The sequence below is a fragment of the Botryllus schlosseri genome, chromosome 9 (genome assembly GCF_051294905.1).
Source record: "Botryllus schlosseri isolate E-star chromosome 9, Bs_hap1, whole genome shotgun sequence".
In the NCBI taxonomy this organism is placed as follows: domain Eukaryota; kingdom Metazoa; phylum Chordata; class Ascidiacea; order Stolidobranchia; family Styelidae; genus Botryllus; species Botryllus schlosseri.
The window spans coordinates 25,053,599-25,072,432 of NC_137244.1; the positions used below are offsets into that span (position 1 = coordinate 25,053,599).

At 40.0% G+C, this 18,834-nt stretch overlaps 1 protein-coding gene across 1 annotated transcript in view; it reads right to left on the reverse strand.

The window, feature by feature from the left end:
- Window positions 1-3,342: 3,342 nt before the first annotated feature.
- LOC145446340 (MAM and LDL-receptor class A domain-containing protein 2-like) overlaps window positions 3,343-18,834 on the reverse strand; it is a 34,352-nt gene continuing 18,860 nt past the window's right edge. The window contains exons 11-22 of the mRNA XM_080324605.1: window positions 18,574-18,687; window positions 18,172-18,360; window positions 17,899-18,094; window positions 17,683-17,817; window positions 15,682-15,803; window positions 15,314-15,544; window positions 10,352-10,579; window positions 8,337-8,474; window positions 7,769-7,948; window positions 4,539-4,727; window positions 3,816-3,890; window positions 3,343-3,746 (exon numbers count right to left, since the gene is read on the reverse strand). Of these exons, the coding sequence (XP_080180731.1) occupies window positions 3,562-3,746; window positions 3,816-3,890; window positions 4,539-4,727; window positions 7,769-7,948; window positions 8,337-8,474; window positions 10,352-10,579; window positions 15,314-15,544; window positions 15,682-15,803; window positions 17,683-17,817; window positions 17,899-18,094; window positions 18,172-18,360; window positions 18,574-18,687 (1,982 nt within the window). The 3' untranslated portion in view covers window positions 3,343-3,561. The remainder of the gene's footprint in view (window positions 3,747-3,815; window positions 3,891-4,538; window positions 4,728-7,768; window positions 7,949-8,336; window positions 8,475-10,351; window positions 10,580-15,313; window positions 15,545-15,681; window positions 15,804-17,682; window positions 17,818-17,898; window positions 18,095-18,171; window positions 18,361-18,573; window positions 18,688-18,834) is intronic.

The following is an 18,834-nucleotide window of genomic DNA, read 5'->3' on the forward strand; positions in this document are numbered from 1 at the left end:
TTGCTAAAGCGTATAACTGTAAACTGCATATCGGGTAAGTACAATTTCTCAGCTCGGCAAACCACGTACAATATATGTGTTCGTCCACGCACTGGCGGCGCTCTATATTTTCTCGAACGATATGTTTATATGTTCTTTTGTAACTACACTGAAAGAGCAACACTAGAGCCTCAGCTTGAAAGTCTCTCTGATATTACAATCCAAAATAGCGATCCATGTATTGTCTGTATCGCGCTTTTATTCCAAACAATACGTTTACGTAGTGTTTTGTTTGTGGATATGTGACACAGATGAAGTTAACTCGATCATAGCATTATAGATATCACTACTACTACTCGTTGAAGTACTTGATAAACCTATGGTCTCAGATTTATAGATAACTCTCTCCGATGATAAATTTACAATCCAGTGTCTAAAACACTTACGCCTCGACAGTGATGCAGATATGGCTTCGAACGGTTCCGCCCACCTTCTATGTTTCGGGGGTTTATCGGTGTTGCTCATCGTCGATAGTCGAACGCAATGTGTGTTAAATCGCAGTGCGATATGTAGGCAGTAAAGTGGAGAATAGACACGGGAAAACTAGAAAGGCTAACGGTGAAGGTCATCCGAATGATCACGGGTTAAAGACACTCAACAGTACTAATGGTCATTGTCGCGATATGAGTGAATTTAATGGACGGAATTAGCCCATGTTGCATCTGCGAATAAACAAATATTTCAACTACTAGATATTGTAAACATAAACAATTAAACCTAAACAGTATGAGAACCCTTAAAATGCCTTCTCAATACGAGGGCTTGGATTCATCCCGACACACTTTGTTAAGGGCACTTAGCTTGTAAAGGAGCGTCGTGAGATGCCTGGTGGTTCATGTTTCTATTGTTGCTATTTAATTAAATTATACTCTATAAGACGTCTGCGGTATCAGTATTCAATTTACAGATACTTGATAACCGCATCATCATTCTTCATACCCGCCTATAATCTTTCACCAAGGAAATATTAATTGGTTAAATGCTAACAAATTAAGGGAGTGGTGCAATTTTATCATTCGCTGCAAAGATTCAACTCCAGACAATGGTGCATTGTTGTGCAATCCGTAGTTTTGTAACATCATGTGTTAGCGCCAATTTCAACGATTGAATTGATTCACTGCTTCATTAGCGTGAAAATTTCCTACGAGGTCCATGGTGAGAAACAGGTTGGAAACCGTTGGCGTATACATTTAGTGCACAATACAAAAGAGCCGTGCATAAATACCGCAAAGGATAAATGTCAGTGACATCAATGACTATGTTTTGTAATAATTCATGTTTCATAGTGCTGTGTAGAGTGCGTTGTCCAGACTTTCCCATACCACACTTGTCCATGAAAACGCAGCAAGATAACATTAAAAACACATTTCCTTCAATGCACGAGAATTGGGTCACGAGAGGTTATTAAAACTCAGGTTTGGGTCGGTTGGTAACCACTGGCGTACGCAAATCCGGCGGCTAAGAGCATTTCTCACAGTGTGAATTCAATGCACATTACACACCCTGGCACTGGATACTTTTGCGTTCCCTCGGCCCTATATATGGTAATTTGTGAAGAATTAGTGGACAACGGGCATTACAAGTAACGGCAAATTAAGATTGTTTAAAATAATCGATTTGTCGCGCGGTACATGGTCACATATGACGTACCTGTATTAGCAGGATTCAATTTCTCGAAGTATTTTCAATTTTAGTCATGTCGACGCGTGTGAATATACACTATACATCAGTATATGTATGATCGGCAGCCTTAAATATACTTGTACGCGCGTGTATACAATATACACTCCGATAACATATAGAGCCACTGCTAAGACCAAACGAGACAGATTGCATGTTATAAATCCTGTTCACACAATCAGACTTGTGATGTACAGTGTACACTGCCAGTACAGCTCACAAAAATTGCATATACGATGACAATCTGAACGTGCGACATGATAACGAGATCTCGTAGAGATGAGCATGAATTTCGGATATGAAGATTATGGAAGGATCGGATTCAAATTTATGAGTTTTTTTAGCTTGGATTTGCAGTTCTACATTGGATTTCTGATAATTCATTTTCTTGCGACTTCGTGTGAATAAAATCTCAGTCATCATCGTTTATGGAATTGGATATATGGGAGATGATGCAAAATGAATTGTGGAATGGAATCTGAAATCCGGAACAGTATTTCGATTTGCAAATATAAAATCCACTTATCGGGCTCTTGATTGTTTATCAATATTTTTATCAATTCGAAAGACCACAAGATTGCGATAAGTCGAGAAGATAGGAAGGTGTCGCAACGACTTGGAATAGAAATTTCAATCAGACATTCCCCTTGACCCATAACATGTAAGTAACAGGCATGCACATCGCACACTGAATGAAAAGGAACAGACGTTAACATAAAAAGGGGTCCGTGGACATATGAGCATGCGACATTACAGCATGCGAGACTTCGGCATGCGACAATTTGGCATGCGACACATGAGCATGTGGGTTAAATTACGGGTTAGGGGTAGGTTAGGGTTGGATTTATGGTTGGGTTAGGGTTAGGGTTTAGGTTAGGTTAGGCTAGGTTAGGTTAGGTTAGGCTATGTTTCGGGTTAGGGTAAGTTTTTGGGTTATACAGTCACATGCTGAAGTGACGCATGCTGATTTGTTCCATGCCGAACTGTCGTTTTCCATTGTGTCGCATGCTCATATGTCGGGCAACCATAAAAAGGACAAGCGATGAAACTGAAGTCGCATATGACTTACCCCAAAACGCAATAATCGCGAGAAAACGTGAACAATCTGCTTTACATGTGCCAGGGTACGAACCGCCCCGACATATTATAATAATGTTTTATGAACGCGCAAATGAATTATGCCTGCAGCAGGTAAAACAATAGATCACTAACCTACGGATAGATGCGCAACTCAGACTTCACACTTGAATACGCAGAGGTCTACTGCTGAGCAGGCTAAAACCAGCATAATTGGTAGTCACATAGCTGGCGATCCGAGCACTCAAATGTAATAAAACTGGTCTTGAGCGACAGCTAGTATCGCACAGATCACGAAAATACAAATTAAAATCTGGTCAGGACAATGGAAACACCCTGAAATAGCCGTCAAAGTCTGATAATTGGCATTGTTCTGAACAATCGATCGATGGAATTGGAGTTGTCCCATTACCCTGATCAGATTTTAATTTGCATTTTCGTAATCAGTGCGACAGTAGCTTGGGATTAAGACCAGATTTATTACATTTGAGAGCTCGGATCGCCCGCTATGTGACTACCAATTATGCTGGTTTTAGCCTGCGCTTAGCAGTATACCTCTCTGCGTACTCAAGTGTGACGACTGAGTTGCGCATCTAGGTTAGTAATCAATGGTAAAACATATTCACATCCTAAATCGCTCAATATTCCGACAAACGGGAGATGGGTCCAAAGACAGCGACAGTAAGTGCATGAATTCCGTTTCGACGAAAACTTGCTGTTGAAATTAGTGTCACGGAATAACCTTGTTTTGACCAATGGCTTCTTTTACGCCGTGGATGCCGGTAAGTCTGGTTCCATAACATGCCTCTCTACTTCAGACTTGTTATTGTACCAAAATCGTCTGTATTCTTTGTGTCTATAAATCCAGAATCCTCCGAGTACAAGCAATAGGACTGCAATGATGACCCCGATTACTATCCCAGCGATTGCTCCTCCACTCAATGCGGGGACTAAAAATTAAACGTGATTGATATATACGGCGACTTCTTCCACCGAGTGAATTCATATCTGTCACTCACTTTCTTCTGGTGGCTCTTCCTGCCGTTTTGTTGTCGTCGCTGCTTTAGTTGTTGTTTCACCATCAATAACCCCGCCTGCAAGCGAAATATGAGAGTATTCGAACTGTTAGATGAAATATTTGTGTCTGGCTTAGATTTACTTTTAATTATTCACAGAACAGTCTTTCCAAAATTTTTCGGGCGCGACCTAAACTCAGTTTTAGAAGCATATTAACATGCTGCGTTTTTCAGACATGTCTCAAATAGACAAAAGTATGGCGTGGACAACCGGTATAGGCCAATGTCTTCATAGTTCTATGAAACATGATTCATTACAAAATGAGTCAGTGTGGTTGGTGTCACTGAATTTTGTCCTCCATAATATTTTCAATGCACGTCCGTAAATGATTGATGCATTCGAAAGTGACTCCCAACCTTTCTCCAATCACTGACTCCTTGCACGAACTTCGCGGCTCACGGACCACTATCCTTACAATTTACTCGAAAACGTGTGTGACACTTTATAGCTGAGATCACGAGCAGACATAAAAGAAAATGGTTCTAACTGCGTGAAATACCAGAATTATAGCGTTGTCGCGATCGCTGTCGTAGAGCGAGCCGAAAAAAAAAACAGGGAAATGGCGAAGTAGCACTTCGTTTCAATAAAAACTGTAATGATGAATCAGGCATCTTGGAAGATTTTCACATCTTATTTTACAGTATGATGCCTCACAATTCGTATACCTGAAATGAGAAGCGATATATCATCTACTGCAAGATCTGCGAAATATAACCGTCCATCTTTCGTGACGTGTTCTATAATGAAACTGAAGTCTCCCCGCGGTTCGACTATATGTTTAAAATGGCGCCAGTCAGTTCTGTCTTCTCCTTTATCCAGGGAACTGATAATCCGCGGAGAATTTTGCGGGTCATCTAAAAATATATCATACAGAGAACTATTTCACATCTGAATTACGATTTCAGAAATGGTCAAAGTAGTCAGAGGTGGTCAAAGTAGTCAATAAATCTATTCAAGTAGAAGTAGCGACGAAAAAAATCTATTCAAGTACGAGTAGAAGTACTTCTTCCATAAGCAACCCAAAACTACAAAAGTTGAAGTAGAATTGGCTGTCTTTAAAAGTACTCAAGTAAGTAAGTAGTTGTGAAAACGACCCTAATTCGTTCACATGGATTGTAAAAAGGTGCAAATTGAGCTTGCGATAGGTGACGAGCTTGATTCATATTGATTTATACCAGCAGATATCCAATCTTCGATAGCATAAGCATTCGTCCACATCATGGGATCAATATGATAGTATTGACCAGAGTTGGATGAATTACAATATTTTATTTCAATTACAATTACTTCCTAGCATGTTTCAATTACATTACAATTACAATTACCCAATGCTAAAAATATCAAATTACAATTATAATTACTGTTAAACATGTATTTATTACAATTATAATTGCAATTACTTTTTTTAACAGGTAATTGATTCAGTAAAGAGGTGTTCTTTGACAACCGTAGCGACGGTATTAGCAGCAATCTCAAGCTATTCATGTTTCATTCCTGATATGTGGAATACCCTTTAATTAAAAAAACTCGAACCTATTCGAACTATTCCTAATCACGAGCACTGAAAACTACAAGCACAGAAAAATGTTTCAAGCGACTGTTAAGAACCAAAGGTTTGAGCGACTAACAGCGAATAGGCTACAGGACAGGAAATGAAATGTAATCAAACGATTAGGCATACTCAGAGCCGAGTCAGGATAATGAAATGTAATTGGTAAGGCGTCAGTGATAAGGATGATATCAATAAGGTGCGTAAAATTAAAATAAATGCAAAAGGAAAGAACCTCCTGATAACTAAGAATTACAATGTTTTGGTTCGCATTTACATTTTCACTTGCTCGGAAGCTGTTAGATTGCATTTGATGAACATTAGGGTGCCAAAAGTTTCTGGCCCCAGTAAATTTGGTCAAAATTGGAGGTAAGATTGGGATAACATCTCTACAAAAGGGTGATCAAGTTTGATGAAGCCTTGGGTGGAACTTGATTTTTTTTGCTATTGTTGCAACAAGCCTCAGTACGGGTCAGAGATTAAAAAAACTTTGACCGTGGTGTAGTAAATCGTTCAGCACAGGTTTCAGAAGAGTTTATTTGCTGTTCCTCGACTTTTGAAATATTAGGATTTAGTTTAGCCCACTGGTTCTCTAACTTTTTTAGACACGTCCCCCTTTATGACAGTGAATATTTTATGCCCCCCTTATCATCACAGCACACAATGAAACCAGAAAGTTAGCAATCCTTACAAATAGTTTGATGATATGGAAGGTTATGACTGTTGCTGAGAGAATTCTCCAACACGAAATTCAGACTATACACCGAGCAACAACCATAAAACGGAGATGAATCGGGCCAAGCGCGGAACAGATTTCTGTTCACTGGAGCGTCGCGCCCGTTCAGATGCTTTCACGCCGCCCAAAGGGGCACACTCTTAGTTTGAGAACCACTGGCTTAGCCTATATTGTAATTCACAAAGTTTTCTGTTGCTACTGAAGTATGAGAAACAGCTTAGCGTGATTGAATTATCTAGTTATAGCGCGGCACGCATAGAACACCGATGTAAATAGGCTAATTATTACACGTGGTGACTGTTTACTAAGGTCTCAAGGCCACTCGTCGTCATCCTGGTTCGTACCGGATTTTCACTGGTGCGACGGATAAATGATTGATTAAATGATTATTTTATGTTGCGATTGTCAGGTTTCCATGAAAGTGTAATTCATATTGTAATTGAGCAAAAATTTGATCAAATTACAATTACAATTAAGCAAAATAGAAATGCTTCAATTACAATTACAATTGCAATTACATGAAAAAATGTAATATATTACATTCAGCTCAATTACAAATTACAATTGATCCAACTCTGGTATTGACATAGAAATGCGATGCTAATCCTCTGTTTTCTCGAACAGCACGTTTTAGAAAATAGCATGGTATGGCGCCATTCGCCATATTATAAGGCCCGTAGTTTAGTCGAAGAGCAATAAGGAGAAGTTGTATAGAATACGATGTAAACACTTTGCGCGATTAGTAAACGTTAATAAAAAATATGGTAAACCGTAAAAATGCCAGATTGTGTAGCTTTATTTCCAAAAAATAAAGGCATTACAACACTTGCTTTTATACTACAACATGTATGTTATCCAGACAGAATAACTGATATCAATTATAACTCATAGTATATGATACTGGGAATTGAAAGTATAAATACTACTTCTAAAAGCAGAACATGTATTTCATGTTTTAGTCCAGAAAGTTTCAAAGGTGGTATGCTAAAACAGCTCTAAATCTAAAAAAAAAATCACAGTCCACTTTTCCAGATTTGGACACGCCATGGACATGCTAGATTACAATATGACATGTAAATGCTAGATTGCGAAACATTATGAACGTTATGGTAAGCCATATATACTGTGATGAATTATCTCATATAGGCGAAGGGTGACAACGTGGTGTGAACGGAACCACGCCAACCCTCTACCTAAATTATATTCAGCGATATTTTCGTGAAATCATACTTGTCACTCCGCATCCACTGCGCGCGAAGCGCGACGAATATTCTGGGTTTTACTAAACTTTTATGATTATTAAATGTTGATACTCCGTGAAAACAGCTCCGAAAATCCTCGGGCTATCTTCCTGATTGGAATATTAAACTACTTCCTACTTGACAAACTGAAGATAGCGAAAAGTAAGTAAGTAGATCACAAAATATTACGAAGTAGTAGTAGAAGTAGCGAAAATCAGATCTACTCGAGTAAGTACCAGAAGAAGAGGTAAACCACTTGAGCACTTCGAAAAAGTAGTACTTCGTTACTGACCACCTCTGGAAATCACCAACTATTGTATGAAGTTATACTGCAATTACGTACACAGCATTCAAGAACGCAATAGTTACCGAGTATGTAAACATTTAAAGTCCCGATTCCGGTCCCATACATATGGTAGTAGAATTCCAAAGACAAAATCTTTCCTGGTTCCACTACCTCCCTGGGGTAGACCGGAGACTGTAGTTGATATCTTGTGCCAGCTGGTGGCTGGTCCACGTAAACCTCGGTAAATATATAGAAGCCTGACGCTGTAAAGATATAGATATCCATGGTTTTATACCGATCTTCTATCTATAAAATGTTTCAAGATTTACTCAAATCAACATTTGTATCCTAGCACGATCTGCATGCCCAATAACACAGGGATATCCAAGTTTCAAATTTGCTCAAGTCCGTTATAACTCGCATTAACTAATTTACAACCATACAATTGTAATACAAAGGTACTTCTATACAAAATCCTGTCGTAGGTTTTGATAAAAAAAGTAAGTAAATACAGAGAAAATTACGGTTCGGTTTCACCACCGGAAAGGTCCCTCTTCGGACCGCGGTCGACCAGTTGAATAGCGTGTGCTATATTTTTTCAAGGGATACCTCTCCTTAGTTCGTCTAAGCGAACACGGGCGACAGACTTACCGTTTCCATAAGTATGATCGATGCGTGGGCCAGAAACCGGAAAGTTTGGTCCTGGGCCACTGTATCGCGTCCAGTCGTAAGTCGGATTCACCGCGTACCATTCGCACAAATCGTTTTCAAAATTGCAACCGCCTGCGACTGAATGAAACAAGTGTGGGTTAGGGTTTAAGGTCTGGATAAGGGGCAGAATATTTTATAGACTGCCGAGTTACTGTGAAAAAGAGATATCCTACCAGTGACGTGCGGTCCAATGTCGTCCGGGTGAGTAAGTGAAAATTGTGAAAACCCTTCATGAGTCGATGATTATTGGTGTTTTACATCGATGTTCATAAATATTTACATTTGAACCTATTTTTCACCCAACATCATCAATTTACATAATTATTATTCAAAAATACAGCGCGAAAGGAAAGGTGAGACAGAGACATACGTGAGGCACGGGCGGGTCGTGCCTCACCTGCGACAATGCAATTCATCATAAATAACTCGGAATTCATAATAACTGGTATCAATCAATTGCTATCGTCACACTGATTCCGAAAATCCAAATATTAACAGTGTCAGAGCACCATAAACCCCTCAAAATCACCAAGGAAGGTGATATTCGGCTTTATTACAGACAATGCCATCGCAGAGAAACAAGGGCCAAGTGAGGCACAAACGAATTTGCCTCATGCACTATTCGCTAACAATTGGACAATCGAAGCGCAGTGAAACGCGCTATCGATTTCGGAATACAACATTCTTGTAGCAATTGTATAGTAGCGACGACCAATACAGAGCCAATACATTCCCATACTTATGTAGCTGTTATGTGTTTTCCATCCATAACTACGTTAAATTGTGGTATGTGATAGCTACTTCCATAGGCTGCATTGTCGTTGTTTGTGTCCTTTATGCTGTGTTCGGCAGCAATACCTAGAACCCCTAATTGTGGTATGTGATAGCTATACCTACATAGACTGCGTTGTCGTTGTTTGTTGTCACTAGTGTAGGCCTATGTTGACTTGACCTAGTGTCCTTAGTCCATTTTCTTTCGAAAATCGCCAAATCTAATCTGTTTTTTTTACTAAAAAAAATTGTAACAGGATGCTATTTTCGTGTACTTCGAGCAATTAATACCGGTACTTGAAGAGATAGTAATTACTATCCGTATAAACTTGTCCAAATGTCCATTTAGCACAATAGCGACCAGTCCTACATGTATTGTAGAATATGGAATTGCAACGGCTATCAGTGTGCAGAGAAAATGCTCTCTATACCCGCTGCTATTGTTACGTGCGTGCATGCGTGTTTGTGTGTGTGTTTATGTGTGGATGGGGAGGCGTGCCTCACCAGCCATGAACCTCACCGCACGTCACTGTATCCTACTATTATGCTACTGTGACAGCCGTACTCTGTCACCTTATGGCAGTTGTAGTGATGCTCTTTTGTACCTGCCCGCTTCTGCGGTTGGACGCGTAATAAAGTCTCCGCCCGAGGCCTACGATATCGTAGGCCCCGCTCCGCCGCTTTTTATATATCTAATTTGTTAATCGTTATAACCGGATTTAATGAAGTTCGTTGCTGACGAGAGTAACTAGAAAAGCCGCGAGTGGAATTGATTTTGCAATATGAGCAATGAGCATGTTATTTGTTGCGATATTGAAGCTCTGCAGTTCTAGAAGCCTACTCCTATACAACTGCTCCAAATCAGAGGGGCATTTTTATGTACTGTTGGATTATTTTTTGTGTACCATGTGAGTTGATTTATTGATGGAAATGCTGAAAAGTTGTGTCATGAGCCGCAAGTACGTCTTTTGGACTGGGATTTATACAGCTCCGTTCTCATTCGAAGATTGATTGTAAATAGGCAAAGTTTTTATGTCAATACATTTTTTAAATTACTTCCTCCAATTCGAAACTCTAGTTCAAATATCTCACATTTTGATATCAGAAAAAAATATCTGATTCCAAGTCGTAGTCATAAGACGGCTATTATGTCCATAATGGCATTGAATGATTATGATTCTTACTTTCGCGACACGTTACACCAATATAAATTTCCTGGCATTGGCATTCATAAGAGTCAACCATGTCGATACACAATCCTCCATTTTGGCACGGTGTATCAGCACATTCGTCCACGTCGATCTGACATTTGTCTCCATCGTATCCCGGAACACACTCGCATTGAAATGTGGTGTCTTGGTAGCGAGTACATGTGCCCCCGTATTGACATGGGTTCGGCAAGCATGGGTCCTCTGCCAAAGTGTTATTATATCATGAAAACCTAATATTGGACTAGCATAGTTATATTGGCCTATGTAGGCCTACGTGTTATGGCCTAATTATTGTAACTGCCCGTCCGCGAGGCAGATCGGGCATGTGGCTGTTTTGCTTCGCAATTTAAGATCACTTTGGTTGGAATATGATATTATTCTCATCAGTACAGCGAGTATCATTGCACCTTATGACAGTGTCATACATAGACCGCTGACTATGAAGCAAAGAGTGTATTGGGTATAAAAATATAAGTTTTATCCTATTATTATCAAACTAAAAGCTGAGACTGTATGACGAGCAGAGAGCTATAATTAGTGTGTATGTGTTTGGTGGAATTCCGTTTAAAGCAGGGGTCTCAAACTCAAATGTGCTCGCGGGTCAATTTCCTAGTTTTTGATGACGCCGCGGGCCACATCAGCATCAATAATAGTAGTATTCAATGTATAATATCAAAGTAGGCCTTATTTGACGGGACCTTCCAGGCTTACATTCCACACACATCGTGAAAATGTGATTTACTATCGTGAGTTCACGCCTGGCACGAAAATATACTTTTTAGATATTTGAAAAAATTGTTGTTGTACTTGGCATATTTTGCCAAAATAATTAGTTATAGAGACCATGCGAACGTATACACATGCATCATGACATGGTAAAAGCAGTCACGTTATAATTGTGCAGCTACCGGACATTTGACATGCCACAATTAGGTGGAATATTTTAGAAATTACCAAAGACCATCTGATATCGAAGCATTTGAGCAGTGCAGCCTAATCCGGGTTTCCGGTATAGTCCTGATAAGTAGGCTTATGTTCATACCATTGCAAAAGTCAAATTAAATCATCGTTAGATTTGCTTTCGATTGGAATACTGATCAATAACAACTTAAGTATAATTATTGTGTCATAATGATATCAGTGGTTACTAATAGGGCTGGGCAAAATGATTCGAGTACTCGAATCTGAATCGAGTAGTAATTTTAATGATTGGAGTCGAGTAGTAAAAGACGATTTTTTCGAGTACTGAAATTATACGGTCCTCGCGACTGAAAATTAATTTACTGACGAGAATTATAGTTTTGATACTATTTTCCACTGAGGAAGTCGTGAAACCTTGATTGGCCGTGTTTGAGCATACCAGGCACAGTTTAAAGATACGAACGTGTCTGGAAATAACACATTTCCGAAGTCATTATCATCCAACAAAATTGTTAAGAAGTGCAATGAAATCGGTATGGTCGAAAAAATACCAAAGTATCTTTAATGTGATGGATAACAGGCTACGTTCTTTGTGGTGGCATAAAAGGTTCATATTTAGACTTCGACATAGTATATCCTGTCGTGACGTCATAATGAGTGATACGCGATTACTCGACTCGACTCGAAGCATATTACGTGATTCAGAATCGAATCACTCAGGTACTCGATTTTGCCCAGCCCTAGTTACTAACCTCTTTAGCGATCGTACCCCTTGTGCTTTCAATAAGATTTCTCGTGCACCCTGTTCATTTTCATCTCGATTTAGGATGGTACCTCATATTAAAATCAAAACAGAATGCGGGTGGTTTCCATACTGACTTGGTTAGATAGCTATATACGTTACGCAACTCAAGCTACGTTCTTTTGATGTATTACTATTCCAATCACAGTTTGATGGATTGTTGCGTCCGTGGTCGTACCAAGTCACGGCGTTGCCAGTCACAAGCCCTTCTATAATTTTAACGTTTAACCCAACTCGACTCAAGATATTTTTATTTCCGAATTCGAGTAATTTTCCCGGGGAATTTTGAAATTTTTAGGTAAGAATCTGGTTTTAGGGATGTATCGGAAGATACACACGGTTTTTAGATTTTTATGGTAGAACTGTTAAGTATGAAACTAGTTCTTTACAATGGTATGTTTCTTTAGCGGATTTTAAGCTAAATGCCTTCCGTAAATAGTACGCTCCTTGATAAAGTGAGGCTCGCGAGACGATTTCGTTGGACCCGTGACCAGGGCTTTGGAGCAGGCGTAAATTTGCATTGCTCCAGCTCCGGATCCGGAGCTTTCTTCTATCATACATTAACTCTGGCTCCAGCTCCGGAGCCGCATCATTACCACTGCTCCGGCCCCAGCTCCGGCTCCGGCTCTGAAAACTATCGAAGGTGTCTGTCTATATAAGTGGTGGGCAACCCGCGGCCTGCAGGCCATATGTGGCCCGCGACAAGGTTTTGAGACGCCCGCGAGCTAATGTCCCATTATATTATCGAAATTGTGTTATATTATCGAAATCGAATTGCTCTGATTGTGAACTTGCAAGGCCAACGAAAAATATGATTATAGTCTGGCCGCGACACTTCGGATATTGATGACTAAAATTTCAGTTCCGACGCATTATTGGCAGATCCGGGGTCCAGTCACATTTTTAGTAAATCGTCGTACCATAGTGTCCTATATGGTGTCGACACAAGCAAATCTCACGGCTCAGTGAAAGCTGACGCTGTACCGCTTGCGAAAATAAAAAATTCATTCCGCTCGTTGCCCCGGAACCCTCACAATCAGCCCCAAATTATTCATTGTTGAGGATATTGGCAGTGTGACGCAACTATGCTGTCTGGCGAAATGAGAGAGTAGCTCAGGTGCAAAGATGTGGCTGCGCGGCGAGAGTGAGATCAGGCATATAGGACACTATGGTCGTACCATAGCCTTTATAATAGGCTTACCATATTTTGGAAATCTAAAACGAGGACACTTTTTCAGAAAAACCGGAGTAGAGTTCTCACACAATTTGTGATCGGTTGACAAAGAAAAAAAGGTCATCTTTTCGGTCGAGCTCAAAATACCGTTTTTCTATCCACATTGCCAGGGGGATGACTAAAACAGAAGGTCATCTTACTCCGAAATACCCGCCGGAGCTTCACTTCTGTGCTCATTAGCGGCATATCACTCGCAATTTGCTCTAAATCTGACCTAATTTTCAAAAAAGAGGACAAAATCCCAAAAAAGACGACAAAAGGGCGTCCTCCGAGGACACTTTCAAAAAAGCCAAAAAAGAGGACAAATCCTCTTAAAAGAGGACGTATGGTAAGTCTACTTTATAAGGCTATGGTCGTACATTACAATAAACAAAAAAAGTAATAAAATTTTTCTTCTCGATCCGCGTGTTTAATTGTCACACGATTTCTTGCTTCGTAGCCTACCCCCTACACATTAACACTGTGCAATTTCGCGGCCCGATTAAAAAAATATCACGAAAGAACGAGTATTTGCTCATCCGCGATCCATAGCAGCGATGAGATGAGATTTCTCGGGGCGTGCTTGTCATATCGTCATGTGCAACGAAATCACGATTTTATCCTCTATCCCATAATGCATAGTGATCGTTATTTTCGCACCGTACAATTGGCCAACAAGTTTGTGCTGATGACGGAATTGCGTGTAAGCCGAATACCCACAATATTCACATGCATATCTAGCATACCGTGGTTGGGCACTCATGTATGAAAATTGAACATTGAACATTTGACTGCTCTGCTGTTAACTCCCCAGGAACATGGTTAGTCGGAAATGGTAGCGCCAAAGAGGAAAAGATTCTTAATTTCGCGAACGCCTGCTGTTGAATTATGTGAACTCAGCAGATATGGTTGTTGCATATATAATAGCATCTTATGAAATACGTCGGAGCCGGAGCTACCCCTCAAATAACTGGCTCCGGCTCCGGCTGAATTTTGTGTAGAGCTCCGGTTCCAGCTCCGGTAAAAATGCACGGCTCCGGGGCTCCGGCTCCGGGCTCCAGCTCCGGCTCCAAAGCCCTGCCCGTGACAGCCTCTCGAACAAATTGCTACTAAGCAGGAAAAAGTCAAGGCGAATTCAGCACAGGGCCGCTGGTGAAAATGTTTGCCTTTTTAAGCCAACATATGAGCTAACGTGAAAAAACATACCAAATTCATCGAGTCAACTGAATCGGACTTGGTGATTAATTTTTCGTCAGCGGCTACCCGACCGGCAAAAAACAAGTCAAATTTTGCTCAAATAGCTCAAATTTGCTCAAATAAAAAAATTTGCTCAATTTAGCTCAAATATCGGCCAAGGGGTCCACGAGACAAAAAGGTTGGGAACCACTGGTATAATGAATCAAAAGGAATTGCTTGTATTGTGTTGTGTTGCATAAGTTTAGGTCATCTTTCATGTGATTGTATTTTGTTGATTTCGATTTGGTCATAATTGTAAAGCCGAGACCAGAGAGTTAGCTGTTCCTAACCGATTGTGACTGTTATCTTGAAGTTGTGAACTTTCTTAGTAGTAAATTGTGATCCTATTCAGTAATTGATGATTACATTTGACCACATCTCAGGGATAGGCTCGGATAGTGGGGAGTATAGAAAGTGAGTTAGTATTCACAATCGAGTCAGCGGGCTACTCGACGAGACTAGATTGATATAGTCAAGTCTCTAATCAAACCGATATAACGCAATATCGGTTGAGTTAGGCAACGACTAAACATACGTTATCAGGGACAGTTAAATGGGCATTGTCGTTGTCATAGACAGGCATGGTGCTGTAAAACGTGAAGCGATTGATTCGTGTTCCGTGACTGTCTACACGAGACCCTGCTATTGATCTTGAAATCTGTAGTAGTTGAAAATCGCTTCAATATCATCACGATTTACTATAATATACCCATTGATGGCAAATGGAGGAATATTAGTTAAAGCGTGTATTTCTTTAACGTACTTGTCCCGCAATCGTCCCCAACCCAGCCTTCCTTACATAAGCAGCCCTCCTCGCCTTCACTGTCTATGATACAGAGTCCACCATTCCGGCAAGGACTTGGACTGCAGGCGGGAATGTTTTCACAGTCTTTTCCGTCGAATCCTTCCGCGCAATCGCATCTATATTCATCTTCATTGATGGCAATACACGTCCCGCCGTTTTGACAAGGCTGTGTAAAGCACTTATCATAATCTTAACAGAGAAAGAAAGTATGTATATAAAATATTGTATTGTCAGCATTATTTGATACCGCATGTCTCAAATCGTTCGTCAAATGCTTCTGTTGCATTTTCTAACATTTCCATAGAACTATATTATTTTCGACTTACTACAACTCCTGTCGAAATGGACGACGATGTCATCGAGAGAGATATCTCCTCTATTGTCTGGCTCCAACTGACTTTGTGGGATTACAGTTGCCTCAAATATCATCTTGAAATCGTTCGGAGCACTGTAAGGCAACAGGACGCTTTCGTTAGCGAATATGAATTAGGGGATCCTGAACAAATACTGTTCACATGGAACTGAAATCTCAAGGTGTTGGGATGACAAAGTCTACAATTACAGGTTTTATTATTTCACATTACAGATACTATACATCGGGGGTCACCAACGCGGGCACCAGTTCGCCCGTGTACCGAATAAGTCGCCTCTGGCCTGTTCTAAAAAGGTTTGTGGCTGACTGGTTGAAATGGGATATTGTGATTTTACAGGACTGTCTTAGATGTGATCATTTGAAAATGTTCAATTTGAAAAATGTGCACTTAGAGAAAATATAAAATCTCGGGGATGCATATTGATATTTTTCTGTTTGTGCATATATTTGTTGTGAGAAATCATGGAGATGATCAGTGTTTACACAAAGATAAATTATCAATACCAACAACATGGAGTTGAAGGTAAATTGAGTAAATCGGCTATTTCTGGTGATTTATTTATGCGTGTATCAAACTGATCGCCCTTCGCATTAATCAGTTGCTTACCCAAGATGTAACTCTTGTTGGCGACCCTTGCTACGTATACCATAGATGGTGATATGATCTTGGCGAGATAATGCTGTCGATGAGTGATTCAAGAACCTAACATGAACTATATTGCTGAGTCCGCACCCTCAAAATCCTGATCATATGGATAATAATCCTTTCATTGGAGCCTCCAAGACGTTTTTAAATTTGAGTGGCCACGTAGGCTATATATATGATAAATCTAACGCAGGATTATAAAGTGCGGAGAATTGAAACAATATGATATAGTGGATTATTGCACGGATAGAATAACCTATGGGCAATTGATATTTGCCAGCTTATTGCGTCAGCATGTTGCAGTATTTCCGAGTGAACATATTGAAATAGTTGGCGGCATTGTCTGTGCAGGCATACCTGCGTGTATGATACCAAATATTTACACGTCCTTCAGAACCAAATTACCGTAATTTCTCTAGGATTGCTGAGGAATAATAGTTGCATGAAAACATAGCGTGACATCCAACTCGATAGAATGTTGGCAAAATCCTCTGGTTGAAATATATTTGTTCTCGTGTTGAAGTGGGGTTGCATTCAAAGAAATCGTGTTTTAGAACGCACCTTTCAAAAAAGCATTCAGTTTTTTTTATATAACCGTGTAATTACGTCATATAGGCGAATGCAAAATTATTTCGGAAAAACGTGCAGCAAGATCGTAACGCCGTCTTGCACTACAAATTTTGGAAGTATGTGTTATGACACCGACTGGGGAAATATCTTGTTACCGGAATGTTAATATCACCGAAACTCTTGTTAGACACTCTGAGTTGGTCATCATACGCGAATATAGTTACATTGCACATTATGCTTGATTTTGCAAATCCGCTCATGACGGAAGATGACATGTTTGTGAATAACATTGAAGATCATTCATTCATTCATTCATTCATTCATTCATTCATTCATTCATTCATTCATTCATTCATTCATTCATTCATTCATTCATTCATTCATTCATTCATTCATTCATCCATCCATTCATTCATGCGTTTACTATAGTATTTTTGTCAATTCATTACAACATCACACATTTGCGATGAATGAAGCAATTACTGCTGCAGCTTAGTCTGCCGAACACGTGACAATATTTTCTGAATACATGTGGTACACTAACACTGTAAAGTTTGAGCATTATATGTCTTCCACATTCATATTTGAGTAAAACAATAAGATTTTAGATGTTTTCCTCATATGGTTAAATTTAAAAAAATAAACAATTAATTGAACGTGTTTTGAGAAGGGATTTTGATTTAAACACCACCCGATAGGTAGAAGACCCGGATTTCCTGATATCGAATACCGACTCACCTAATATTTAATTCTACCATTTTCCATCCGTTTCCTTGATCCCCATTCAAATTCCAAATGGGCGAGACAGGGACTTCGTCTTCGAACTGCACATAAAGCGCGAGCTCGCCGATGTCTCTTCCATTCATATGATACCTATAGACAACATATACGTTGAATAATATTGCAGGGTTTGAACATTGCCATATAGTCTTCCTTATATCCTGAACGACTCACCAGAAATCCAGACCTGTACACTGGGATCCGCTATTCGGGACTACAGGCGTGACGATACGAGCCACACTGAAATCAGTGATGCCAGTCGCTTCAACGTAAATATAATATCCGTCTTCAGATCCAAATGTATGATCTGCATTAGGCCCGGTTAAAGAGGTTGGTGTCGCCCCCTTGTACCTGGTCCATTGAAGCCCAGCTGAACGGGAATGCATTGTACGGCTCATTTGATTCTCGCTGATTGTGCAAAGACAAATAACTGATAAAGCAACTTACACGACTGATCTTCGTTCTTGTATTCACATAATGGTGCATCAGAATCGTCGAAGTCGCAACTTCCTTTAACATACTCGCAAATAGTCCCCACGTAATCCTGATGACAATCACAAACGAATCCCGGATCTTTATCGGTGCAAATACCTCCATTTTTACAGGCTGTAATCGGTTCCTGGCATTCATTCCTATCTTGAATAAAACATGATTATTCAGCACGCGAGTCTTGTAAGCACGTAGCTTATCGTATCATAATTACGAGCTCAAATATTGACATTTTCTGAACGCAGTGAAATATAGCAGCTTACAAAGACAAAAGTCAGAATAGTCGAACCAATGCAGTATACACGGTATAACAAAGATGCGATTATATATAATAAGTCACTACATAACATTTATGACCACCTTCGGTACAGTCTGGTCCGGTCCATGTTCCAACACATTCACAGAAGTATGAAGTCGCCTGGCTATAACAAATGCCGTCATTCTTGCATGGCGCCTCCGAACAGTAGTCATAATCTGATAAAAACAGTGCATAGGCATCCGTCATGTTTCTTAAAGAATATACCTTACATCGCTATCGGGGATCTATTCATCCCTGACCAGAGTGCCTGGCAGGCCCGAACACATGGCCATAGTTACGCATAGACTCAGCTACCGTGTTGG